The sequence below is a fragment of the Grus americana genome, chromosome 3 (assembly GCF_028858705.1).
Source record: "Grus americana isolate bGruAme1 chromosome 3, bGruAme1.mat, whole genome shotgun sequence".
NCBI lineage: Eukaryota > Metazoa > Chordata > Aves > Gruiformes > Gruidae > Grus > Grus americana.
The window spans coordinates 112,674,447-112,700,984 of NC_072854.1; the positions used below are offsets into that span (position 1 = coordinate 112,674,447).

Consider the following 26,538-nt stretch of genomic DNA (forward strand, 5'->3'; position numbering starts at 1 on the left):
AGGCCCTGACACCAATAGCCATGCTGGCTTTCCTCAGCTGTGGCTTCATGGGATATGGTCCCCTGCAGCTGGCACAGTGCTGGGGTGCTGGCACTGTCATGGGGGCAACGTGCCCATGGCAGAAAGGTCAGTCCTGCCAGCGCACAGGATGTACAGGAGGGAGCTGGTACCGGAGGCTACACTAGGCTAGCTAAGGCAAAAGCCTTGCAGCCCTGGTGTGTTGACTATTTGTGCTGGGGTTACAGTGTTGGGTTTGCCCCGCAAATGGCACACGGGGCTCCTGTGCTAGAAATCCCACAGGCAGCTCCCATTTTCACCATTCCCAGTGGGGAAGCAGAGCCTCGGCTGCAGCCAGACTTACAGGCACAGCCCCACTGGGCTCCAGGAGAGCCACTCACCCGGAGCTGGCAGCAGCCACAAAGACTTGCCCAACCCCAGCTGCAAGCTCATCTCCCATGCACAACCCTACTGCAGCCCTGCCACACATCCTGCTGGCCTGCCCAACTGGGGAAAAAGTCCCAAAAACTGCCAGGTAAAACGGGTGAAGCTGAAATGATCAGCAGTCAATGCCTTTATTAAAACTACACCACTTTTAGATAAACATTTCAGTTTAAATTTCCAAGCATATCACTGGCCTACTACTGGGAACGGCACTGTTGGCGTCACCAACACCAGCAGTTCACATGCTGGACCCTCAGCTCTGTCCCACGGGAGGGAGGCAGCCAGCCAGCCAGCCTGCTAGCCTCTGGCTCAGGCTGCGCTTTGCCCCAAGCCAGCTGCCAGCAGCGGCATTAGCTGGAATGTGCACATCACTCTCCAGAGCCAAGTAAGTGTTTCTCTTCTGTCAGTGCAATAAGTACAAGTGCATCAAACGTAATTGAAGTGGCACAGTTAGCTTATAAGTATCATGGGTCAGAAACCTCAGGGACAACCACACTATGGCAGAAGAATCTCAGTACAAGAACAAGCTACTGTCTGCTTTGCAACTAGTATGAGCCTGCAGATATAACTTGGATGCATGCTGAGCAGTTTATACTATGCTGTACACCCCTGAACAGAGCCGTCAGGCAGCACAATTCACTCTGAGCACTAGTGACTACACCTACAGCACCTGGTATTGTCTATATAGACCGATGGGGGGGCAGGGCCAGGTCCCCACCCAGACACCACAGAGTCACCACGTGACACTCTCCCCTCTCAGTGCAGAGCTCGTTGGTGGCATAAAATAGCCCCTGTTCCAGCCCCAAGCAGGACAAGGACATCCCCAGAACCTGTCCCCATGGGAGAGGCTCATTTCCACTTCTGCCTCCTGGACAACATGCTCTGACCACGGCTATGAGATGGGCTGAGATGGGATGCCAGGAGCACAGAAGGGAGGTGGAGGGAGAGATAGGGGAGGACACCCCAGACTCTTATTTTTGCATTAAGAACTATATATCACTGCCTCCTTTTAACTACAGAGGAACAGTGCAGCCACCAGGAACAGGAAAACCTGACCTAAGGAGTTAAAAAGGTAGTTGAGGGAAAAAACCTGCCCTTCCCACCCAAAGGAAGCACATGTCTGTCTGGGTGTGTGCAGGGAGAATGGAAGACATCCATTCCCACAGTCTGGGCCCATGTTGTTCATAGAAGAGGGAGATGAAGCAAAAAAGTAATCTCATGCTTTCTGGCTTAAACTCCCAAGTTTGCAATTTATCCACATAAGTCACTTCAGTTCCTAACAGGAAGTGCATGTGAAGAAGGGGAGGACCTCCGCAGAAGATAGCAGGGATGGGAGCAAAAAATGACGTATGGAAGGGAAAGGATACAGAAAAGATAAAAGGGCACTAACCTTTTCCATTAAATAGATGTTTGAAAAGGGAGAACAAAAAAAAATCTTTTATTTCCACATGTGTGCAATTAGCCAAACACTTGCAACACATTGTGACTGAAGAGCTAAATAAAAATACCTCTCACCACCTGGATCTTCCATGTATTTGTAATTACAGCCACTTAGCAAAAAGGAAAGGCAAAACATGTATTTCCTAGAAAGAGAACACCTCAAACTCAAGGAAGACAACTGTGGTATGGAGACACGGCAAAAGCCATTCGCCTACAAACGAGTCTCTACATGATCCAAAAACAGCAGCAGTGTTTAAAAGTGAAAGAAACACCCTTGGTCATGACACACGTGTCCTAGGAATGTCTGTCCTCAGTGATACCACGCTGTATTGGCCAGCCTTTGTTGTGCTTACATTTTTCACGGTTTGGTACTGGCTCCTGGGCTATTATCACCCCTCCATCCATGTCAAAAAAAAAAAAGCCAACGAATTCTTTCTTCTACCATCACAGATGCTGATGCCAGGAGCTGGAGTTGCCAAGGGTACACATCAGGACCAGAGTAGGAATCCCTGGCCTCCTCTAATGCCAGGGATGGAAGAATGGCAGACTGACTCACAGGGAGCGGGGAGGAAAAGGAGAGAGAGGAAGGAAAGGAAGGAAAATCTCTGTGCTGCCAAGCAGCCAGTCTTCAGTGATGATGCTCATGTTCAGATTTTCCCAGGAATTCCCTAAGAAAGGAAACAACACAGTGACACTCAGCTCTCCTACACTCTGGTGCATGCTGCAGCCTGCGGGTCTTCCCATTCATTCCCCTGGCAAACACTAGGGCTCAAGCACTTGCAGCTACAGGGAACAGCGCCGAGCTTTGCTCTCACCCATCGGTGGCTCCCACTAGAAGAGGCAAGCAGAAGTAGCTGCTCTGCAAGCAACTCCTCCAGAGCATCCAGCTCACAGCAGAGATGAGCCAGAGCGAAGTGCTCCCAGCTTTCTATGGCTCCCCATCACCTTCCTGCAAAGCAGGTTTTGGGGAAGTGCTCTGACTTTGTACTAAAGCAGCCCCAGCATCTCACCCGCTCTGGAGACCAAAGGCGCTTTCAGAAGAGCTGCCCAATACAGGCACCTGTTACACATCTCTCTTGCTCCTGGGCACTTCTCAGTGTGCCCCAAAGCCCCAGGCCCCAGCCCCTCCCCAGGCCAGAGGAGACCCCAGTGAGCTGGGCTGTTACCGCAGTATTCGAGGTAGCTCTGGACTCCTGTAGATGTACTTGTGCCGGTAGCCGAGGTCTGTGTGGAACGGAACAAACTGCACCTTGTAGTCTCGGAAACTCCGTGACGTCGCAGCAATGTTGTAAAGCTGAGTCCAAGGGGAGGCAGGTGAGGGACACGTGTCACTCCAAACTAGCTACCCCTGCCAAACCTGCACTCCTCTCAGGGGTGGGTTATGGGCCCTGGTTTGACCAGCTTTGCTAGCTCTAGCTCCGTTTCACTATTGGTTTGCCACCGCCAACACCATGGAATTTGTAGTCCCTTTGGGCTATGCATTTCTACATACACCTTCCTATTGCTGACTTTTTGCCTGGCTGGGCTGTCTTCTATCCACACCAGTTCCTCCCACCAGATCAGTTTGTACAGCCACATGCGTACCTTCTTTCCCAGATGAAATGGTACCACCGGGTCATCCTCAGCATGAAGGATGAGCAGGGAGCAGGAAATGTATTTCACACTGTAAAAGAGACAACAGTGTCACAAAGGCTCAGAGCAATCCCATCACTCTCTAACACCAGCACACTTGGATTTTCAAGGAAACTGCAATGACAAACGTCCTGTGGGTGACTAATTGCAGTTCAAATCTAGAAAACACTATTATCTGGGCACCATTCATTTGACCTATAGAAAATTTACTAATGAAAGGCATCTGTGTAAAAGCTATTTGCTGCTTAGACCAGAGAAAAGTGTCTCACCCCACTGCAAAGCATCATCCCCCAAGGTCTGGTTTGGTTTCAGTACTGGAAACCAAACTCACAAATGCTCAGCCTCTTGAATGAAAGGCTCAGCAGAGACAAATGTTATTACATGCAGGGTGGCTTATGCAAATGCACAGCAGTGAAATCTTCCCAAATCTTCAATGTCCTAATGCTACTGTTTAACATGTAACATACACTTGAAAAGCATAAATCACATGGACCAAATTAGCATATCCCTAAGCAGTCTGTACTCTCTGTTGCATCTGTCCTTATTAAGAACAATTAAAAAAGGAAGAGACCCACAGTGCAAAGCTGCGTTGCACTCAGGGCTGCAAGAGTAGCTGAAATCCCTTCAGCAAGTATAATGCTTCAACAAAACAAAACAACAGAAAGAAAATAGAAAAAAGGCAGAGAGTGCAGTCTGATGTGTCTCCTCCTTGATGCTTGCCATGGCTCACTGCAGCAACAGCTGAAACCCCAGCGAAGAGGGAACTCACTTCTCATCATTTGCAAATTTAATTCCACTTGTTGTGATGGGGTCAAGGAAGAACCAGTCAAACCCAGGAAAGTATCTGTATATCTGAGAGGAAAAATGTGTGTTAGTGGCAGGCACCAGCAGGACAGTTATACAAGCAGCAGTAATGGAGCAGGCTACTGCCACCCCAGTAAAATCCCTTGGCTGCTGGCTATGCTCTCTGGAGTGAGATGATCCATGTTTCCACCAGCATTATTTTTCCTTTCCTGTTTCAGGCCCATCTTATCAGCCTGCTCAGGAGCAGGCTCTCTGGGTGCTTGTATGGTCAAAGTCTCTAAGTATCATGCTGCTGCTGGCAACACTCTTCCTGGAAGAGAACTTGATACCAGAGCATCTCACCAGCCCAGCCACATCCAACACCCAGTCTGGGTGTCTGCTCAGTTCGGAGCCAACTCGCAGCCACGCTGGATGGAAGAGATGGCCACATCAGAGTGAACTCACCAGGGAAACTACACAAGCTCAAAGGGGCCACGTGGACAGGGTAGCAGTGACCACGAAAAGCCCAGCTTTGCCATCGCTTTTCTCACAGCCCACAAAATAGCCTCCTGCAACAGAGAAGCTACAACACAAGAAGAACAGGCTGTCTGCTGCTGAGAGCAGAGTCTATCTTCCCCTCCCTACATTAACTGCCCTTTCTGATGCCAGTTTGTTTTCTTTACGCAGGCTCCATGCATGGCTCTGGTACTGCTTATTGTACCAGTGTTCCCAGGAGCTGCCTTAAGCGCAGCTCTTTACCCCTGACACTTATACATATCACTGCTGCCCCACAAGTCATACGGTTAGCTCAGCTACATCACTTTTGAAGGTTAATTTCTAAGCATACAATTACATGCCACTAGCATGACAGCCACTGTGTACTTGCCACAGAAAAGGGGTGACTTCGCGCCTCCTCCCGTATGTTGGTGAATGGAGATTCCAGTATCAGGGCATCTGGGGGCGTTTCTGAAAAGCCAAAGGCAATGTGCTGAAACGCAGGGGTGCAGATAGCCAGGAAGGTCAGGGTCTGCTTTATGAGAGCAGCTGCCACCATGGTGCGCCAAGGACAGCCCTGTCACAACCGCAAACGTATGCAGAAATCTGGGATGCCAGCAGGACCTGGGCTGGGTGGGAAGAGCATCCACCCACCAGACTTACCTCTCTCACAGAGGCGCCTCACTAGATTTGTTGCAACCCTGGAAAGAACAACAACAATCATTTAATCTGGCACAGGCTCTCTGCAAAGCACCAGGCTCTAGTGGTAGTAGGTGGCAGGGGTACAACTCAACTCAACCCCTCACACTGCCTGAGGTCTGGGCAGCCAGCCCACAATGACTTGGGTTCCCACAGGTCTTCCATACCCAGCTGTCTCAAACGGCATCAAGTGCCTGCATTTAGGTAAGTGACCAAGTCTGAGGAAGCAGCACACCATGTAGCCACTTGGAAGGACCTCCTTTAAGGTGGCTCTCGGGTTCCCAGCGTATCCACAGCTGTGTATCACAGCCTCTTAACCCCAGATCACAAGGGCTGAGCAAGAAAGAGGGGAATGCAGGGGTTTGGGCAGAGGGGTGCTGTGTTCCAGGCAGCTGTAGCACAGAGTCCCATGGTGATACTGCAAGGAGTTTACATAGCTGGGTCAGAAAGCAGCAAGGTCTCCCCCATGCGTGTCCCTAATGGGACAGGGATTTTTCCAAAGTTGCTGAATCCTCCAAGCACAGCATATTTCAAAAACCTCAAACTCCAGGCTGGCTATGGTCACCAGGGAACTCAGCTGGGGACCACAGTCCCATGCAACTTGGATTGCAGTGCATTGGGAAATGTCACGAGCATGCTCTGACCCAGAAAGGGATCCTGAACATGGCAACAGTTTAGAGGAAGAGCCAAAGGAAAAGCCTTTGCCTTCTCTCAAACAAAGCAGGGTGTTTAGTATCACAGCAATGAAAAGTCACTATCCTGAAATACCTCCCTGTCCCAGCAGCACATTTGTTGGACAGCAAGGCAAGCTGCTGTGGTCTCAAACAGTTTAATCTGCACACAGCTCAACTCAAAAGTAACTCTTAGGTTTGCCCTCTGCTCCTCCACAAATCAAGGGGGTAAGAGCACATGCTGCCTGCTGAACATGACCCACCTCCAGACAGCAGTGAAAAGGGGGGAAGCAGGAAAGTTAAAACCATGCAGGCAAAGGCACTTGACACTTTGAACTTCTCTGTGCCAGGCATGACCACATAAATGTGACAGATGGCCAGCAGCATAGTCATGCAGGCATCTGCCCAAGTACCAATTATACACAACATGTTTGCCAGGACAGGAGGAAAACGTTTTGTAAGGGCAAGTCACATGCGGCTGGTCTGAGATACTCTTTCAGAGTACCAGAGAAGCCTGATGTTCTGCTCTGAAGGACATATAGACATGGATTCACCACAGGAAGAGATCAGTGCAGTCTCACTTTCTCTCCCCTTGGTAAATCTGCGTTCTATTATTCTAAGCGTGTGTTTTCCAGTGTAAACCTCTGGGCAATGAAAGTTCAAGATCAATTCCTGCATAGTCATTCACTGTAGCCCTTCTCACTCGGTAGAGAGCAAAGGGGAAGCTACTCTGCAGCAATTATGCCACAGACTCCAAGCCAAGCCAGCCTGGAGATTACAGCAAACAGCGCCTTCATCCAAGGTCAGTGTTTAATGTTTTTCAGAAGCTGCTACGTCCCTCTGGGATGAGATGCTTACCCTGTGCCCAAGGAGTGTCCCCATATATAGACAGGGTTGTCTCCGCTTCTTGCTTTTATCCAGTCGAAGACATGAAGGGCGTCGTACGTCATTCCCCTTTCTGATGGGCTGCCTATTGAATCGCCCCAGCCTGAAACACAAATAGTCCTTCTGAGAATCGCACAAACTGGTCAGCAAAGCCAGCCAGCTCCTCCCATGCAGCCCATCTGTGACTGCAAAGGGACCTGGGACATGGACGGTTTCTGTTTATTTCACTGTGCATCTCTACAATTTGGGGTTGAAAGCTCCGATTGATCCGCAGTCATTTAAACAAGGTAACTGCTGGCTGCCAAGGAGTTTTTGTGGATTTAGTCAATGACAAAAACAAGAGCTGGATCTCAAAAACTACCACACACAGGTATTGTTGCACATCTGCAACATCCCAGCTCCCAAACCTTAGCTGCTTTTGCATGCATGTAACCAATTTGTAAGTGGAGTTTCTAACAGCATAAGGATTGGATGCTTAGGGTCAAAACCCAAGCATGTTTCATAAAGCTGTTGCAACGTCAGTTTGTCTGTGCTGTTCGATCAATGCCCTCAAGCAATTTTCCACCCTCCTGATTGTTTTGGCTCTATCACTACTGCAGCATGTCTACACATCTTATGCTAAGCAGCAAGCATCCCACATCCCTTCTGATACCTAATAGGCAGCCAGAGAAGCAGCTGCCAGCAGGACTGAAAAACAGGGCAAGCTCCTACAAATAAACCTCTCCCAGATGCCTTCTTGATAAAAATGCAACGGATTATTTTTTTTCCTATATCTCCAGTGGCATTACACTGCAGCCATGGCTTAAATACTAAGAAGGGGGATTGGGGGGGGGGAGAGCAGCAGATGCTTGACTGCTGGTGGCACAGAGCTGCAAAATGGACATGGCTTCTGCTGAGGATGTTACCAATTGTTAAAAAATCATTTACTTTTATGTCTTTTCTCAACTAACAGCTTTTAAAAATAAGTGCAAGTTCAGTTCCTTGTGTGACCTCAGGAAAGTCAATTAGATCACATCCACAAAACTACATCCAGGCAAGCTTACTAGTTTCCCGATGCACACCAGGAGGATGCCTTAACTGGATGCTGTGATAGCATATGTGCCTGGGTCACCCTGTACTCCTTAGCTCCCAAATCAAGGAGCCCTGTGCATGAGGACAGTTAGGAGCCAGAGTCCACCAAGCTGGACATCAGGAAGCAATGCTACACAGGAAGGCACTGGAAAAAAATTTCTGGAAGTTCTTTGGATACCCATTAGGAAAAAAAGAAGCAATAACCACATCTAATTAGCTGGCAGCAAGCATTTATAAAACAACAGCTCCCCTGAGATCTAAAAAAAAGAGCAACTTCTTTGTCGCTTTTACAGAAAAAGACATCTAAAAGTGTTTCATAATAAAAGAAGCCCACATACCTCGATAATCAAACGTTACCACATGGTACCCGAGGGAGCTGAGAACCTGGAGGGAGAAAAACATGGAGACACCCATAACAGACTTGCACAGCAGCCATGCTCCTGCCTCAGGCCAAGGTGCAGGGATCTAATTTTTAACATCATCAGCCTGACATGGTAAAGTGACAACTTTCAGCTTTTTGGTGCAGCAGGTACAGAGCTTTTCAAACACTAATTATCTCACCCCACTGGTTTTACTCCATTTGTTTCCTGGACGTTGTATCAGGCTTAGATGTTGAGTCTCCCTTTAACAGCTTTGCCCTTAATATCTGCAAATATCCTATGACTGTTTCCTCTACAAAAACTTTCAAGTTTTCCAGTGAAACACTACAACTGCTTCGTTTATATTATTCAAATTGGCATAAATGTTAGCATAGCATATAGGAGCCTGTTTCAGGTTTCAGAAGGCTTAAATGTATACATCCAAAACGTGCAATTGCTCTATTATGAAGATTTATGTTACAGCCAATGGTAATCCTAACAAAATCTGTTAAAAGCAAGTAAAAATATCCGATGTTAGATCAACTTGCTCAGAAAAAGCGCCTTGGTAAAAACAATGCTAGCGTTCCAAGCTACCATTGCTTAGTATGAACCTAACAGCTCCATGGTAGATAAAAATCAACAAAAAGTCACAAAAATATTAAAGTGTTGTTGCTTTAATGATCTGTGTACGATACATGATTAAAAAAAAAGCAATCTTAGTATTACACTATACTCTAAACCTTCTAATGGGCAAAAGGAAATCATCTCATATGTAAAACCAACACTTTATTTCTAGTGTAATTGAAATCTTAACAGCCTGAACAATTACTGTTACTAGTTCAGATCTCATTAGTACAGAAAAAAAGAGAAAAAGAGGACCAAATAGAAAAGAGGGGTATTCAGGTAAGTTGGCAACTCAATTCCTTTGCTGGGAGGACTACGATGGTGATGGTTTCTCCCACTTCCCTCTAGAACGCATCCGGGGCTAATTTTCATACATTTTGGACGTGCACTGGATGTTTCTTTCTCTTCACTGGTCTGGGATTCCATGTTACATCCCAAATTACTTTATGGGGAGTGTTCAACATACATCAGACATGTTCTCTTTGTTACCTCCAAAGCCATTTCTGCCCAGCTCCCAAGTCTGCTTCTCTTAAGCTGACCACAGGCAGGTTGTGCACAGCCTGGGAGTCTCCAGGGTCACCCTGTGCCCTGTTCCACGCACGCTTGTACCTGCGCTCCTCTGCAATGCCCCTGTGTCCCCACCTCCAAGGTCTCTGCTGTCATACCAGGCCTGTACTCCTCTACACCGTACCACTACGCTGGATGTCATCAGTGTTTCATTTGACAGAGTAACTGTATCTGGAACTCATACGTAAAAACCTTACAGCGATATTCTCTATAACACTACCTGTATGGGAATTGTTACCATTTGTATTACGGTTACAGCAATGCCATGTAATTATACGAAGCTCAGCAAAAGTAAAACCAGCTAGCCAGTGACCACCTGGTTGTTAGAAAATTGCTTTTATGGCTAAAAAAGCTCAAAACAGTACTCCAGGGAGCTCCAAAACAAGGTCAGAAGAAGCCTTACAAGCCTCAGCCGTGTTACCAGCAGTGGTAATACTATCTGCACTGGGTTACAAGGCTGCAATTTCCCTTTTTGACAGTCCACCAACTGCAGGCTATTGCTCACGAGTCCAGCAAGGATATTGCAAAGCCTCCTGTGGCTCAAGGCTTCTCACCAGGACCAAGCAATGGATTTTCTCGGAGGTGTTTACCCTTTTCAGCTTGCCTCATGATAGCCTGGACAGGTCTGAGGGCAGCGCGTAGCTCTTCATTGTAATGCACTGCCATTACTCAGTTGCCCAGTGATTTTACAGGTGATGCAGCTTGCACAACGGATAAAATTGCTATTAAGATGACAACTACAGGATGCAAAGCCAAGTTGAAATCTCCTGTAGTGGTAGGACACCACAGGCAGGAGCAGCGCTCAGTGGTTTGGACTGTGGAGCACTGGGGCAGATCAGATACCTGCTTGGTGTGCAACATTCACCGCCCTCAGGGCTCATCGCACCACAAGCTGGACTTCCAGTGTTAACAGTTGGGTTAGTGTTTGTTGCAATTTTTTAAATAACACACCCAGTGGTACCAGGACTATTGCAGCATACAACTGGAATAACACCTGTAAGCTGAGCGTTACTTCTAAAGGAATAGTACAATTTTAACCTTAAAGGTTACATATACAGATATTGGGTAGAGTTATAAACAATTAGACAATTTACAACAATTTGAGGGCACATGTACTATGCACGCAAGTACAACTGGAGCTTACACAAACAATTGGTGCCTGACTGGAAACAGAGAGCATTTCCATTGTCCCACTAGGATCTAAATGGTCATCTAAAGACAGAAAGCCAGTAACTTCATGCATGTATCACACAGTTTGCCCTGCTGCTTGCTGGTACCCCCTAAGACTAACACGTTACATCACGCTCACCCTTGCTGCACCTGGTTGCGTTGTTTCTTGGCACTAGCCACAGGGTTATGCTATTCCACGACCCTTCTTTTAATGCCGTTTTCCACTAACAGTTATTTGGAATTTATATTAGCAGATGCAACTGCAACAGCTTCCAAGTCACTCAAAGCTCCTTTGCTTTTTGCTGTTCAGGTCTCTTCAGGCAATTCCTGTTTCTCTTTCTTTGGCTCAAAGTCCTTCAAAGGGGTTCCCTTGGAGGTGACAAGGTCCATACTGTGTGCACTTCCAGGGCAAAGGCCCTTTACAGCTGAGGTATTAAACATGCACTTACTGTTTCTTCGACATGCTCTTGCAAATAACTATGCCAACATCACAGAAAGATGTGAGTGTGTGTGTATACACCACCACAGAATACAACTGCAACCTACATAATAGCAGAATAATCAGGTAAAATATTAACAAATTAGGTGCTGCAGGACAGCTGTTTCCATCAGAATCACTATATACCATTTTTTATATGTTCACTTACATATTGGACTCCCTGACTAGTCAAGCAGAACACAAAGTTCCTTCTTGCAAAGTTTGGTTTTCAGCTTTACAATGTGATTTTACTGCTATCACATATAATCTAGCCTTTTCCAGGCTGTTAAAAATTATTTAACCTGTTGACAGTTTACCTATCTTCTATACATGTTTGTTATGTGTTGGCTGCATTGGTGGCATCTCTTCTCAATAACAAATAGATGCACTTTTATTTTAGTTAGCAGCTGTTACATTTAAAAATAGATTTTTACCATCCTTTATTTCTTCTTTAAAAATATGCTGAGTTTAACACATCCATTGCAATCACGCACACAGGACTAACGTTTCATTTTCAAAGCCAAATGTATCCTAGTTCCACTAGAGACTCTATTATTCAACTATTCCTTCAACTTCTATCTGCTTAATTACTGATAAATAATTAACTGATAATGTTCTCAATTCAAACTTTTTTCTTTTTTGATCTCCATCCTAGATTTCTTTTATGTTTATACTCATGTATACTTTTGTCCTGGTTTCAGCTGAGAGGGTTAATTTTCTTCACAATAGCTAGCATGGGTCTATGTTTTGGATTTGTGCTGGAAACAGCGTTGATAATACAGAGATGTTTTTGTTCTATGGACCTGTTGTTGTTGAGCAGCGCTTACACAGAGCCAAGGCCTTTTCTGCTTCTCACACTGCCCTGCCAGCGGGATGGCTGGGGGTGCACAAGGAGTTGGGAGGGGACACAGCCAGGACAGCTGACCCAAACTGACCAAAGGGATATTCCATACCAGATGACATCATGCTCAGTTTATAAGGAGCTTGGGGAAAAGGAGGGACTGGGAGGTGGCAGCATTCGGAGTGATGACGTTTGTTTTCCCAAGTAACCGTTACACATGACAGAGCCCTGCTGTCCTGGGGATGGCTGAACACCTGCCTGCCCCCGGGAAGCAGTGAATGAATTCCTTGCTTTGCTTTGCTTGTGTGCGTGGCTTTTGCTTTACCCATTAAACTGTCTTTATCTCAACTCACGGGTTTTGTCACTTTAACTCTTCCAATTCTCTCCCCCATCCCAATGGGGGGGAGTGGGCAAGTGGCTGCGTGGTGCTCAGCTGCGAGCTGGGGTAAAACCACAACAACTTTGCACCTGTGCTGTTAGGGCTGGTACCCACCTCACTCTGGGAGCTCGGCCCCTGCAGCAGAAGAGCATCGCTGTTTGCCCCAGGTCACTGTTCCCATGGTAGCTCTGCCTTTCTTACACCTCAATATCCACCTTTCCCCCCTCCCCGTTTGTCTCTCTGCAAACGGCCCTTCAGCACCTTGTTCTCCCCCTGCGTTTATTTCCTCAGACCATCGGTCTGACCTGCACCAGCCACCACCTGCATCTCATACCTGTCGAAAAGCACCACAGAGTAGCCTTCAGCTTTCCTTAACCCCAATCTGTGTCTGAACCCCCAAGCACAGCCCTACCCCCAAAATCCTGCCACTCAGCACAGCCAAAAGCAGCAAGGAAGCACCAAGACAGCAGCCGTGCCTGGTAAGAGCATGGAGTTCTCCTGAAGAGAGACAGGAACGGCGTGATGCACCCCCAACCAAATTCTCTTGCCACCGGGGGCCAGGAGCTGCAAGGCTACACAAAGCAGATGCACCAGAGGTAGAGCAGGAGATGCTGCAACGCTAACCTGTTTGGCTCTTGTCCTGGTCAGCTGCCAAAAGCACCAGCCCTCTCACAGCAATAAGCATTGAGGATGCTCTCAAGACACCCCCAGGCACAGGCAGCAGCAATCTCCATGCTGACCTAAAACCTAGACAGGCCACACTCGGGACCCCTGACCACCAAGGCCTGCCTCCTCCCAGCCCAGCATGGCACAAGCCAGTGTGCCCAGTTCTCCTCTCCCTAGCAGAGAACGCGGACAAAGAGCTGGGATAAAGATGATGAAGGTCATCTCATGCCTTTACCAAAGGAAGAAGTCAATGGAGCCTCCCATTCCTGCACCTATTCAACTCAAAGCCAAGATACAGGTGAACCACTTGCAGGGGACTCGTTCCTCCAAGGACCTCCAAGCACCTACCATGGACACTGTCCTGCTCTTACACTTCAGAACTGCCTTCCTCTTCCAGGGAAAAGAGATGAGGCCGAGGAGGAACATGAACAAGCAGGAAAAGCAGGAGAAACTGTCACTACCACCATTGCAGCTGCCAGAGCTGTAAGGTGCCCACCTCAACCTTCATGATACAGGGCCCCACACTAATAGCACCCTCTGCTTTAGAGCGTGGCTCTGCTGCCCATGCACCTTCCTTCCTACCCTGGCACTGGGCAGCTGCAGCACCCAAATACTCACTTCCCAAAAGGAAAGCAGACATGCAAAGCAAGGCCAAAGCATGGTCTATCAGTGGAAACACAAGAGAAGGAAGAACCTCCACCATCAACATCCAGCTCTTCCTGGTGAAGGAGCTGATCACAGAATCACAGAATGGTTTGGGTTGGAAGGGACCTTAAAGATTATCTAGTTCCAACCTCCCTGCCATGGGCAGGGACACCCTCCACTAGATCATGTTGCTCAAAGCCCCATCCCCGCCTGAAGCCAACAACCTTGGGAACATCCCAATCCCATGCCCTGCACTAAGAGGCTCTTGTGGTTTAGTCTTTTTTTTTTTTTAAGAGTATTTTTCTTTTTCTTTCTTGTTTTTCCCCTTAGCAGTAGTTCAGAAAGTCTCAGATGAAGCTAGTAAGATTTCAATTGGCTTTGCAAACAACAGACATTTCCTTTGACCCTTAACAGGATATTTAGTGTAACAATGCCAAATGTTTTATTTATAGTAATTACTTATGCCTCTATAACAATACCATATTGTTTCATGTGCTGCTATAAAGTTGGGTAACCTCATGCAGTGGGCAAAAAAAGCTCTGCATCAGCTCTTCGCTATCCCAGCACATCAGTGTAATAATAACTGAAGACTTCACTGCTGAAGCCTCAACGTACAAGTATGAATTGCAGAAAGAGCTTGCGGTAGTCTGTCATTGACAGTTAAGGTAGCTAAGAGAACAGGATTCTTGTCAGTTTTGAAAGGTTTTGAGTTGCATTATTCAAGCGTGAATAATTTTGAATAATGTGAATCACACAGTGACCCTGAATATGTTGATAACTGTGATATCTGGAAGCCAGGCTTAGGCACAGAATAACTGGACACTTGAAAGCAGAGTTTGTATCTGGTGACTGCCTCCGCTGCTGCTCCTCCTGCTGGCTTCCTCACGGCTCCTGCTCCTGGTTCCTGTCTTCAAACACTCATTGACTCAGGCAAGAACCATTTCAGAGACCTCCTGCTCACAGACTGTGCAGCAGTGACAGTCTCAGTCTTCAGTGCTGCTGCTGAGAAAAGCTGCTCACATGAATCAATCACTCAGAAAGAAAGGACAGAGACCTCTTACAGTGATTATTTCCCTTCTGAGCCTCTTCTAGAGGGTTTCCCCTGCTGCTTCCAGCCTACTAGCAGCACAAGCAAACAGGACAGCAATCCAAGCTGTTTCATTTGGCTGGAATAAGCATGAACCTGGAGTTTCTGGCATGGTTCTGGTAAGCCCATGTGTGTGTTCACAGGTGAGTAGCTGAAAAAGACAAACTAAGCAACTTGTCTATGTTCTTAGAAGTAAAAGAATACCAGACCCAGAACAGAAAACTTGGTTTTCAGTGAACTGTGTTCTCTGTATGTGTACACACACAGAAACACACAGAGGTACACAGAGTCTTTGAGTATTTTGAAGCACTGCTACTCTTGCTCAGTCAAAATCCAAAACAACTCCTCTGCCTGTCTTGGCCAGCACAAAATGCATTGCAGCATAGGCTGGTTCCCAGAAAAATGACCAAATGGATCACCATGCGTGGCAGTCTGCTAAACCAACTTTCTGCAACTTAGCTCATTGCTTTTTCTTAAAGGAAAAGAAATATCACCTGCCTCCTTGGGGTTGCCAAACAGCATTTTCTAACCGATCTGAATTAAAAAGACTTTGCAGCAGGGGATTGTGCATAAGGAGCTGCATTTCAATAAAGCCTTATGAGTGCCAACACTCTAACACAAATTACAAAGAGAAGGGAATGACAGCTAAATCCACAGGAAAAAAACAGACTCAGATCCCTCTGAAAGGAGCCAGTAAAAATAATTGACTTTTTTTAGAAACATGTGATACAAGACCAAGAAATTGTGTGTGAGAATTTCAGCCAAGAGAGAGTTTAATAAAATAAATGATGGCAAAAGTCATTAGGCTAAAGACCCAAAGCAGCTGAAGTTGCCTGTTCTCACGTTACATACCATGGTGCTACATCTGTGAAATTCATTGGGTTTTGTACAAAATCCTCAGCACTTGAGATGGCATCACTCATGCAAACAGGCTGTGCCATGGGAAAGGGGGAAACCCAGGCTGAACCTGCCTGCCAGACTAGTGATAAAGTAACCCTGCGCCGGCAACTTTGAAGATGTTTTATTGCAACAAATTATTCAGTGAATAGGCAAGTACTAGCTTTGTCACCCCAGTCAACTAATGGACCAACGGGAATGCTTATACTGGTTTGGACCAACGGGAATGCTTATACTGGTTTGGACCAACATTTTGGCATTTTAAAAGACCAAATGTCACCTTAAAAAGTTTGAAGAGTGTGAGGAATCTGAGCTGGCCTCAATCCAGACATTTTCCCAGCAGTTGGTGACGTATGGCACCACGTATGGCATCCTCGCAACAAAACCTGCATTAAGACCAGTGCCGAGAAGAAACAACAGTGAATTAATGGTCATTGGTGATTCCTTCCTGCGTGGAACAGAAGCACCTGTTTGCAGACCAGACCCTCTTTTCAGGGAAGTTTGCTGCCTCTCTGGGGCCCAAATGAGGGATGTCACCCCAAGACTGAAAAGCTTAGTACAACCTTCAGACTACTATCCATAGATTCTTTCACTAATGATGTTGTAACAAAGTCTGAGGTCGATCAAAAGAAGTTTCAGAATGCTAAAAAAATCAGGAGCATAGGTAGTGTTTTCCTCAGTCCTCCCAGTAATGGGGAGAGACTTTGGAAGAAACAGGTGAGCTCAAGATATCAATACCTGGCTCCAGGGCTGGTGCCCTCGCCAAAACTTTGGGCTTTAAAACCCTGAAGAGCCTTCAAGACACAAGGTATGCTGGGGCCCCGACGGGATCTACCTGTCCCGATGGGGAAAACGCATCTTTGGGCATAAGCTGGCGGAACTAATCGAGAGAGCTTTAAACTAGACTTGATGGGGGAAGGGGATGCCAACAGGACTGCAGTAGGTAAGCCAAGGGTTGGCATGGCATGACCTGAGGGTGGCAATGGTAGTGGGAACATTTACACTGCTCCTGGGAGCACGGAGGGCTCAGGAGCATATTTGAAATGCTTATACGCCAATGCACACAGTATGAGAAACAAACAGGATGAACTGGAAGCATTGGTCGGTTCCCGGAACTATATCATTGGTATTAGTGAGACCTGGGGGAATGAGTCCCACAATGGGAGTGCTGGGATGGAGGGCTACAGGCTGTTCAGGAGGGATAGGCAGGGCAGGGCAGGTGGATGTGTCACTCTGTATGTAAGGGAAAGGTTTGATTGCACAGCCCTTAGAGATAGTGATGATGTAGTTGAAAGCCTCTGGGTGATGATTAGGGGGATGGAAAGCAAAGGAGATGTTGTAGTGGGTGTCTACTACCAATACCACAGCCAGGATGTAAGCACTGATGAGTTATTCTATAGACAATTAGGAGAAATTTCTGGATCAGTAGTCCTTGTCCTTATGGGAGATTTCAACTTCCCAGGCATCAACTGGGAATACCATACTGCTGTGACAAGCAGGTTTTAGAAATTCTTGAAGTTTGTAGGAGATGACTTCTTGTCACAAGTACTCAGTGAGCCAACTAGGAAAGATGTCCTCCTAAACTCGCTATTTGTGAATAGAGAAGGACTCGTGGGGGATGTGATGGTAGGTGGCTGTCTTGGCTGCAGTGATCATAACATGGAGGGTTTTAAAATTTTCAATGTAATAAGAAAAAAAGGACAGCAGAATTGCTACCCTAGGCTTGAAGAGAGGAAACTTCAAGCTACTCAGGGAGCTATTTAGCAGAGTACCCTGGGAATCTGCTTTTGAGGGCTTAGGAGTCCATCCATGAGTGCTGGTCAGTCTTTATGAACCATCTTTTAGAAGCACAGGAGCAGGTAATTCCACTGTGTTGTAAGTCAAGCAAGCAGGGCAGAAGACCAGCTTGGCTGAACAGGGAACTCCTCCTGGAGCTCAAGAGGAAAAAGAAATTGTATGATCTCTGGAAGAGAGGTCAGGCTTTGCAGGAAGGTTACAGAGCTGTGGTTCATATAGGCAGAGAGAAGACATGAAAGGCTAAAGCTCAATTAGAGTTGAAATTGGCCAGTGTTGTGTCAGATTAAAAAAAAAAAAAAGCCCTTCTTGTTAAGTATGTTAATAGCAACAGCAGGTCTAAAGAAAACAATGGACTGATACTTGATGAAGATGGTGATCTGACTAACAGGAATGAAGAAAAAGCGGAGGCATTTAATGCTTTTTTCCCCTCAGTCTTTAATAATAATAACAGATCTTGGGCTGCCCAGTCCCTTGTGTTGGAGAACATGAGTGTGGGAACAGTGACTTTCCATTTGTGGACACTGAAATTGTAAGGGACCAGCTGTATCAGCTGAATGTTCACAAGTCCATGGAACCTGATGGGATTCATCCCAGAGTACTGAAGGAGCTCACAGATGTTATGGCAGGAACCCTCTTGATCCTCTATCAGAGGTCTTGAGAGTCTGGGGAGGTCCCCTCTGACTGGAAGCTAGCCAATGTTATTCCAATCTACAAAAAGGGTGTAAGGGAAGACCCAGGGAACTGCAGACCTGTTAGTCTAATCTCAGTTCCTGGAAAAGTTATGGAGAAGATCATACTGGGTGCTATTGAAAGGCATTTAAAGAATAATACAATCATCAGGCACACTCAACACAGGTTCACAAAGAGAACGTTCTAACTGATTTGATACCCTTCTATAATAAGGTCTCCTACCTAGTGGATGAAGGGAAGGTGGTGGACGTAGTTTTTCTGGATTTTAGTAAGGCTTTTGATGCTGTCTCTCACAGCATCCTTCTGGACAAGTTGTCCAGCTGTGGGATGAGCAGGTACATGGTGCACTGTGTGAGGAACTGGCTGAAGGGCAGAGCTCAAAGGGTTGTAGTGAATGGGGCTGCATTTGGCTGGAGACCGGTCACCAGCGGTGCTCCTCAGGGCTCAATTCTAAGGCCAGTGCTGTTCAATATATTTATCAATGATCTGGGTGCCAGAGTTGAATGCACCATTAGCAAGTTTGTAGATGACACCAAACTGGGAGGTGCTGTTGACTCTCTTGAGGGACAAGAGGCCTTGCAGAGGGATCTAGATAGATTGGAGCATTGGGCAATGATTAATGGGATGAAATTTAACAAGTCCAAGTGCCAGATTCTGCAGCTAGGATGGAATAATGCTGTACACAAGTATAATTTGGGAGATGAGTGGCTGTAGAGGAGCCCTGCAGAAAGGGATCTGGGGGTGCTGGTTGGCAGCAGGCTCAGTATGAGCCAGCAGTGTGCCCTGGCAGCCAAGAGAGCAAACCCCACCCTGGGGTGCATCAAACACAGCATCACCTGCCGGTCAAAAGAGGCGATTGTCCTGCTGTACTCAGGGTTGGTGAGGCTTCACCTTGTGTGCAGTTCTGGGCTCCACAATCTAAAAAGGCTGTGAAGGTACTCAAATGCATTCAGAGGAAGGCAACAAAGCTGATTGAAGGGCTGGAAGGCGTGTCCTACGAGGAGTGGCTAAGGACTCTGGGTTTGTCTAGTTTGGAGAAAAGGAGGCTGAGGGGAAACCTCATTGCTCTCCACAGCTTCCTGAGGTGGGGAAGTGGAGAGGGAGGTGCTGAGCTCTTCTCCCCAGGATCCAGTGATAGGACACATAGGAATGGTTCAAAGCTGTGCCAGGGGAGGTTTAGACTGGACATTAGGAAGCGTTTCTTTACCGAGAAGGTAGTCGAACACTGGAAGAGGCTTCCTGGAGAGGTAGTTGATGCCCCAAGCCTTTCAGTGTTTAAGAGGCATTTGGACAATGACCTTAACATGTTTTAACTTTTGGTCAGCCCTGAAGTCGTCAGGCAGTTGGACTAGATGATTATAGTAGATCCCTTCCAAATGAAAATATTCTATTCTATGATGGTGAGTATATAGAGACTGGTAACATATGAAAGAATACTCTTAAATGGTACCTTAAATTAGTATACTAGTATAATCAATCAAATTACGGCTGTGATTAAATAAAACTTTTAATTTTTCCTATTAACTGTGTTGTGAAAGTATTGCTGGTAAAGAACCTGGTTAGCTCAGTTGGAGCTGACAGTTAGCAGCAGCACATAAAAGGTCTTTCAAATATCTTTTAATGTGGGGAAGCATGCTCATTGCTTACAGACCCCTTTGGCATACACGCTTCATATCTAGAGGAGACTATCATCTGCCTGTTGGCAGTGGGCTGTAATGAGCAGTCTTGTCAAGTCTGTGCACATCTCATGAGTCAATGCAACTGCCTGGACAACACGTGCAGCCACTTACCTTGTAAAGCTCCACGCGGTGATCCCCTCCTCTGCCGAAAGTGATTCATGAAGAGGAGAAAAAAAAAACACCAAACAAACAAAAAAAAACCACATGTGAACATTTAAGCTTTCAGAAACAGACTTTCCCAATTTCCTCAGGCTTCCAGTTCAACACAAACATGCCAAACATAAGAAAGACCGTAACTACTTTGTCACAGGCTTCAAGGAGACAGCAAGACTTTGCTGAGCTATGCAGGACATAGTTTTGAAGTCAACTTCTCCCTAAAAATCTCTTCTCACAGCAAGACAAGACAAACTTTTTAACCCACCCTCCTATCCGCCTTTTCCAAAGTCTGTAATACATCCAAAACAGCCTGTCCCTGTTGGCTTTGCAGACCCTGTGCTCCTGCCACCAGTGCTGCCCCCAGCCAGTAACCCCTGCTCTCCAAGGGGTGATGCTCTCAGTAGAACTCACCATGTTAACCCAAGCAGCTGGCTCTTGGATTTTCTCACCTGGCTCCAAACACAGGGATAGAAAGGACATGTGCAAAAGACTGAGCAGAGAAAACTAGAGTCAAACACTATAAATAAGTCTGGGGGAAGAATCTGCTTTAATGCTTTTTTCATAAATTGAAATCTAGACAATAAAATGGAAAGGAGAGTGAATGTGCCAGTACATGCTTTAAAATATATCCACACCATGACATGGCTAATCCACACTCAAACTTTAGTCTAGTATTGATGTAAGAGTAGATTTACTCCTGTACTCATATGAAAACTCCAAAACATTTACACTATGACTGGTTTGGTCAGTGCAGCCTCTAAACCAAAATGCCACTTTCCAGACCTCCCTCTAAGAACACATGCACTTACCAGCCAAAAGCTGTCAGCTCCAACTGCACTACAAAATACCTAATGCAGCCAAAAACACTCAGAGCAAAATGCAAGGGGTTGCTTGTAAGTCATTTTGAATCATACAAGTCTGAAGAAGACACACTTGCTTGAAAAGTCATCCTTGATGTGCACACATTGGTGTCTTTTCAGGCATTCCTCAAAGTGCAACAGAGGAATTTTTTTTATGGGGATCAAGTAAACATAACATTTTTGCCTCTGCTCCAGACCACTCAGGCAAACCAGAAAGCCAAGGCAGTGCCTTTTACTTATGGTTAATGCAGCCTGCATCAATAATGCAGCCCTTTGACAAGAGACTGAATATGCAGTGTAGAAACACAGCAATATATATTAAAGCTGAAATGGCAGCCAATACACCTCCAGCTTCTCCAAAACACAGAGTAAAGCAAAATGTGAAATATGTAATCGATCCATAGCTCGGTACTTTATCTCAGTAGCACTTGGGGGATCCAAGAAGTAAATCTAATCAATATGCGCATAAGAGATACTGGTCCCAAATTACCACCATTAAGCTGCAGAACAGCTTCCATTAGTATCATTTGCTACATCCAATAAAGGCAAGAAAACAAGCAAAGCAGTATTTGAAAAATAATGGAACAATTTGATTAAACCTTGTAATACATCAGCACAAGAAGACAAGGTCAGTTTCCAAAGACCCATCTGCTCGTAACATTTCCTGGCTCACAGCAAACATGTTCCACACCATACCCTTATACCAAAAAAGAACACTGCTAAGACAAGAATTTAGGTGAAAAGGGGCAATGTTCCTGCAATGTAAAGGCTAGTGAACCTTCACTACCAGCACAGTTAAAACAGAGTGTCTTCGCTTTACATCATGGAACTTGTACTTCTGCAATGTTTCTGCTCTGGCAGAGTATCTACGAGCAGACATCAGCTTCAAAAGAACATGCACTGGCACTCAAAACTCAGGTAGGGGCTGATACCCTTTGTAAGATGCATATTAGTAAGGAAAAAGACCATGTTCTAATAAATGAGCTAAAGAACTGTATCATGCGGAGATGTGGTAGTAAGAACATGATTCTGAGAAACATCCAGGAAGTTTCACACTGCACTAATGGTTTTTAGCATCTGCCAACAAAGTATAGAGAACCAGCCTACTTCTTTAGCTGATACACGTGGTCAACTATAAAATTACAAATTTTAGAAATGCTCCTGTTCCAGACAAATGTCCTGTGTGTACGGAATAATCAAACAAGACCAGCACATTACCTTCCTCTTTCCTTCTGATTTTCTTTCCTCAGAATGCATTAACTACTAAAATAAGCTCACAAAAGGAACTGGAAAATTTATTTAAAGCAAGTAAATCACGTATACAGAAGCACTAACACTATCCCATGTCTTGATTCATAGACCACTATACTGAAAAGAAGTACTTCTCCCTACTTCATCTAGTAAGTGTCACAGACTCCTGGCTTCTAGCAGAGGATACAAGGTAAGCTACAATATCAGGTATCTCTGATAACTGCATTAAATCTATTCCCACATTCAATAAATGGGGAAGCATCATTTCTTAAAACATGCTTTCCTTTTAAAAGAAAGGAGAAGCACCAAACTGCTTTTATTTTGGTTTCAATCATAGAATCATAAAATAGTTTGGGTTGGAAGGGACCTTTAAAAGGTGATGTAGTTCACCCTCCCTGCAATGAGCAGGGACATCTTCAACTAGATGAGGTTGCTCAGAGCACTGTCCAGCCTGACCTTGAATGTTTCCAGGGATGGGGCATCTACCACCTCTGAGCAACCTGTTCCAATGTTTCACCACCCGCATCATAAAAATTTTCTTCCTTATATCTACTCTAAATCTATCCTCTTTTAGTTTAAAACCATTACCCCTTGGTCCTATCGCTACACGCCCTACTAAAAAGTTTGTCCCCATCTTTCTTATCAATGCGTTGAAGCTGTGGCAAGCTAGGAAAACACAGCATGAAACAAAGCCATCACTGTTTTGTGCCTCACCTTGTTCCCGCATTACCGTGCAAGTAAAGGATTACAGGATGGCTGGAACCCAAAGCATCTTCAAACCACAACTGGTCCTTCCCTCGAGCATTCTTCCATAAGGCTGCAGGGACCGTATGCCTGTACACAGAAGGGAAAATTTACATTATCCTGTTGCTACTCAGTGTCTGCCACTTGAATTTTGAGTTTTTCTGATCAACTCATTAACTCAGGATTACATACCTCACACACACTCTTCATAAAACTGTCACAATTAGCCAACAAATGACCAAAATTAAAAGGCAGTGGCTAGGGTTATTTCTACTTTTTCACCTCTATCACCGGTGCCTTCAAAACTCAGGGCTGTGCAAGGCATCAAATTTCACAGGCAAACCCAAAGCACAATTACTGAACATCCCACTGTTTGGGAGAAAGAATCTCAATTCCTCAGCTTTTATGGTACTTAATTACTTCAATTAACAAACCTGTACACCATAAACAAGATGCACAGCTAGGTTAGCAGGTATTCAGAATAATCAAAGTCAGCTGTTTTTGGAAAGAATGGTGAGCAAGAGGCATATCCGACTCCATAGTCAATCTGAAGAAAAAGAGGGGCTCAGGGTCTGATGAGAAGATCGTGTATTTTGTTTTCAGACACCAGGTTATTGAAGGTATAATGTTTTAGCTGGAAAAGCTAATGATCCAGGAATGTTTTAACTTGCAGCAGTTCTTCTGTAGAGAATATAGCTAGGCAGCTTGTTAGAAAGAATTCAACACTGGTGGAATGGAAAGAGGAATGAGAGACCAAAGAGAAGGCAGGTATTTAAATGGGATAACAACACTAGAAGACAAACACAGAAAGTGAGTACATGCCCACAACCATCTCAAATTGTTGAAAAGGGAGCTAGCTTACAGCTGTCAGAAGTAACTTCAGTACTCACATGCCTTTCTCCTTGGAAGAAAGGCAAACTCCTTCCTCCCAGATGTAAAGCTCAGACAACAAACCAACACAGGGGGAAACAATGTGAAAAATCTACTTGCATGCATGCAGCCAGTAGACATTGAGTTCTGGAGGAGGAAAAAAGCTCCAATAACTGTAGGACTCACAACTTCTCTAACTGTTCTACCTCAAGACTTTTGCAAGCTTATGAACGAAGCAGGCTGATGACTTTGTTTCAGAAATATACCGAACACAAGACCTTACACTGGCATTAAAGGCTCCAAACTTCTGTGAAAACCTCTCTCATAGCATCAAGACAAATGACACGGACTCTGAATTGCCACCACAAGCTGGAAGTTCTCTTTTAGTAAAGATACACAGTATACTTGTAATAAAAACAAAATAAAATAAAAATCTCAATACTGCAATCTAAGCTTATTCAACAGCTTGGCAGGTAGAATTTTAATTGTCCAAATGAAGATACAAACCATTATTTATCAGCTTACCCTGGAAAGATTGAACTTCCAGTTTCTAAAGATGTCTTTCAGCAAAATTCACGTAAAGGGAAGGAACCACCTTTATGCAGCAGGATACCCCTGTCCCATTCAAAAGGTCATATACCCTCAAGTGAAGAGAAAAATCTCTGCTGCATTAGTGGACACATACAAGTTACACACACATGACTGAAAACCCCAAATCCTAGAGCTTACAGATCTAACATCACTGGCTGTATTAAGGAACAGCCCCCTTCCCTCCACACCTGACATGCTGTCTAGCCTTTTTTTCAGGTGTTTGTTGCTCTTGCATACATACTCAAACTACAGGCACTTCTTTTTCCTCAAAGCTAGCAGGAACTTTCTGTCATGTCTCAACACCAGAATTTTCAAAGCCACAGGAAAGCAATCACGATGGAATAGATGCAGAAGCTGGTTTGAGCTGGCATAATAATACAGGAAGTACTGAAAGCAGGCCTTTTCAGAGAACCAGTCATCTGAGCTGATCCTGGGTAACAAGGAGCTAAAGTGAATTGCCCTTGCTTGGGCCCAGAAAATCTTCTTCACAAGGAAGGAATGACAAGTGAGCTCTAACACTATCACTTGTTTTGTTAAGAGAGTAAACTGCGTGTTCCGCTCTCACCCACTCTCCAAACCTTACATATGTTTTATACACACAATATTCTTCCTCCTACTCTGAACACTTTGATCCTGTTTTCCTATCTTCCCCCACATTTATTTTGCAAAACAAAATATGAACAGCAATTGACAAAACTTATAACTCCTTGGGTCTCATCTGATATGGAGGCATGATCTTTGTAGCAATGCAAACCTGTAACCCTTATGATTCCAAACTATGAAATCTCTCTGAACGTAGAGGTTGTCCAATTGTGTTTCATGCATTACTGATCTGAGTTCAGACAAGCTCCAGAGATTTGCATACTTTTCAACATGAACTCAGTCACTTGGCAGAGGAAAAGACAAACATCCACAAATCAGAGCAGGCAATGGTTGTCACATGCACAGGAAAAATACTGGATAGGCAACACTGAGAACAAAAATAAGGATAAAGATGCATGGCACATACTGTACAGAACAGGTTTCCTTACCAGACTCCGATGGTTACATCCTCTTCTGGCTGCAGGTAATAGTTACAGGTGTGGTTTAAACCTTGATCCTGTGGTCTTTTCAAGTCAATGAAATATGGGACCCTCACTGAAATACAAAAAAAAAAAAAAAAAGAAAAGAAAAAAATAATAATTAAAAAAACAAAAGGAAAAAAATACAAAGTCTTTTAATTTTTACCTTTTTTTTTTTCTTACAAAACTGGTTTACCAAGGCACTAGAGAGTTGTACAAATTGGTCCACTGTGCTGAGAAGACCTTATTCATTTTGTGTGAAAGGATGAACTGGCTACAGCTGTGACTAAAATATGAACATCAAAGAGAGCAAGGTAAGAAGACACAAGCAACCATCAAAAAAACAGGGAGCAGGCTGAAATCAAGACGTGGGGGAGACAGACAAATCTTTCTGTGACACACATTTAACCGTCTTCGCCCAGTCTGCTTTGTAAATCTCCCACACACAAGACAGTCGCTTGTGCTGCGTCAATGGGGTGGGTTAGCTGATTTGGAAATCCTTTTACTGTTTGCATTGTAGCTGTAATGGAAGTCACCGATGGGACAAACTCCCTGGGATAAAGGGTGCATCCCAGAGCTGTGATGCATTTCAGGATGACGTGTGGTTTCAGCCTCTATAACACAACAATCTAAAGAAGATACTGCATTACAGTAGCAGATGCCACATTACTCTTTTTCTGTAAGAGTAAGATAAATTGTGTTAAACACTGTCCTCCTGAGCCTTTGAGGAGGATATGCAGTTTGTTAGCCCACTCTCCAAAGACTATCAAATAATTGCCATATCTCCCAGACACTTCAGCATTTAAAAGAGATCATGTTAGGCTGGGAACTTCATCTCTTCAGGAAGAGATCCCAGAAAACAAAATCATTACACCTCAATTCACTCTTCCAAGTGTTTTATGTTCCCCAACTTATACAACATACAGTTGTTTGTTGCTTGTTATATTCAATAATTCAAACATGAGCAACATCAGGAAAGTCAAACATCAAACATTTTCAGCATTTTGTT

General features: G+C 45.1%; 1 protein-coding gene across 2 annotated transcripts in view; it reads right to left on the reverse strand.

Moving 5' to 3' along the window:
- Positions 1–542: 542 nt before the first annotated feature.
- Positions 543–26,538, reverse strand: part of ABHD12 (abhydrolase domain containing 12, lysophospholipase) — a 49,906-nt gene continuing 23,910 nt past the window's right edge. For both annotated transcript variants that reach the window (XM_054819094.1, XM_054819095.1), the window contains 11 exons: positions 25,500–25,605; positions 22,978–23,097; positions 20,108–20,138; positions 8,456–8,501; positions 7,020–7,149; positions 5,455–5,492; positions 5,183–5,262; positions 4,283–4,365; positions 3,466–3,544; positions 3,048–3,175; positions 543–2,549 (listed from right to left, as the gene is read on the reverse strand). In XM_054819094.1, coding sequence (XP_054675069.1) covers positions 2,510–2,549; positions 3,048–3,175; positions 3,466–3,544; positions 4,283–4,365; positions 5,183–5,262; positions 5,455–5,492; positions 7,020–7,149; positions 8,456–8,501; positions 20,108–20,138; positions 22,978–23,097; positions 25,500–25,605 — 881 coding nt within the window. In that variant the 3' untranslated portion in view covers positions 543–2,509. The remainder of the gene's footprint in view (positions 2,550–3,047; positions 3,176–3,465; positions 3,545–4,282; positions 4,366–5,182; positions 5,263–5,454; positions 5,493–7,019; positions 7,150–8,455; positions 8,502–20,107; positions 20,139–22,977; positions 23,098–25,499; positions 25,606–26,538) is intronic.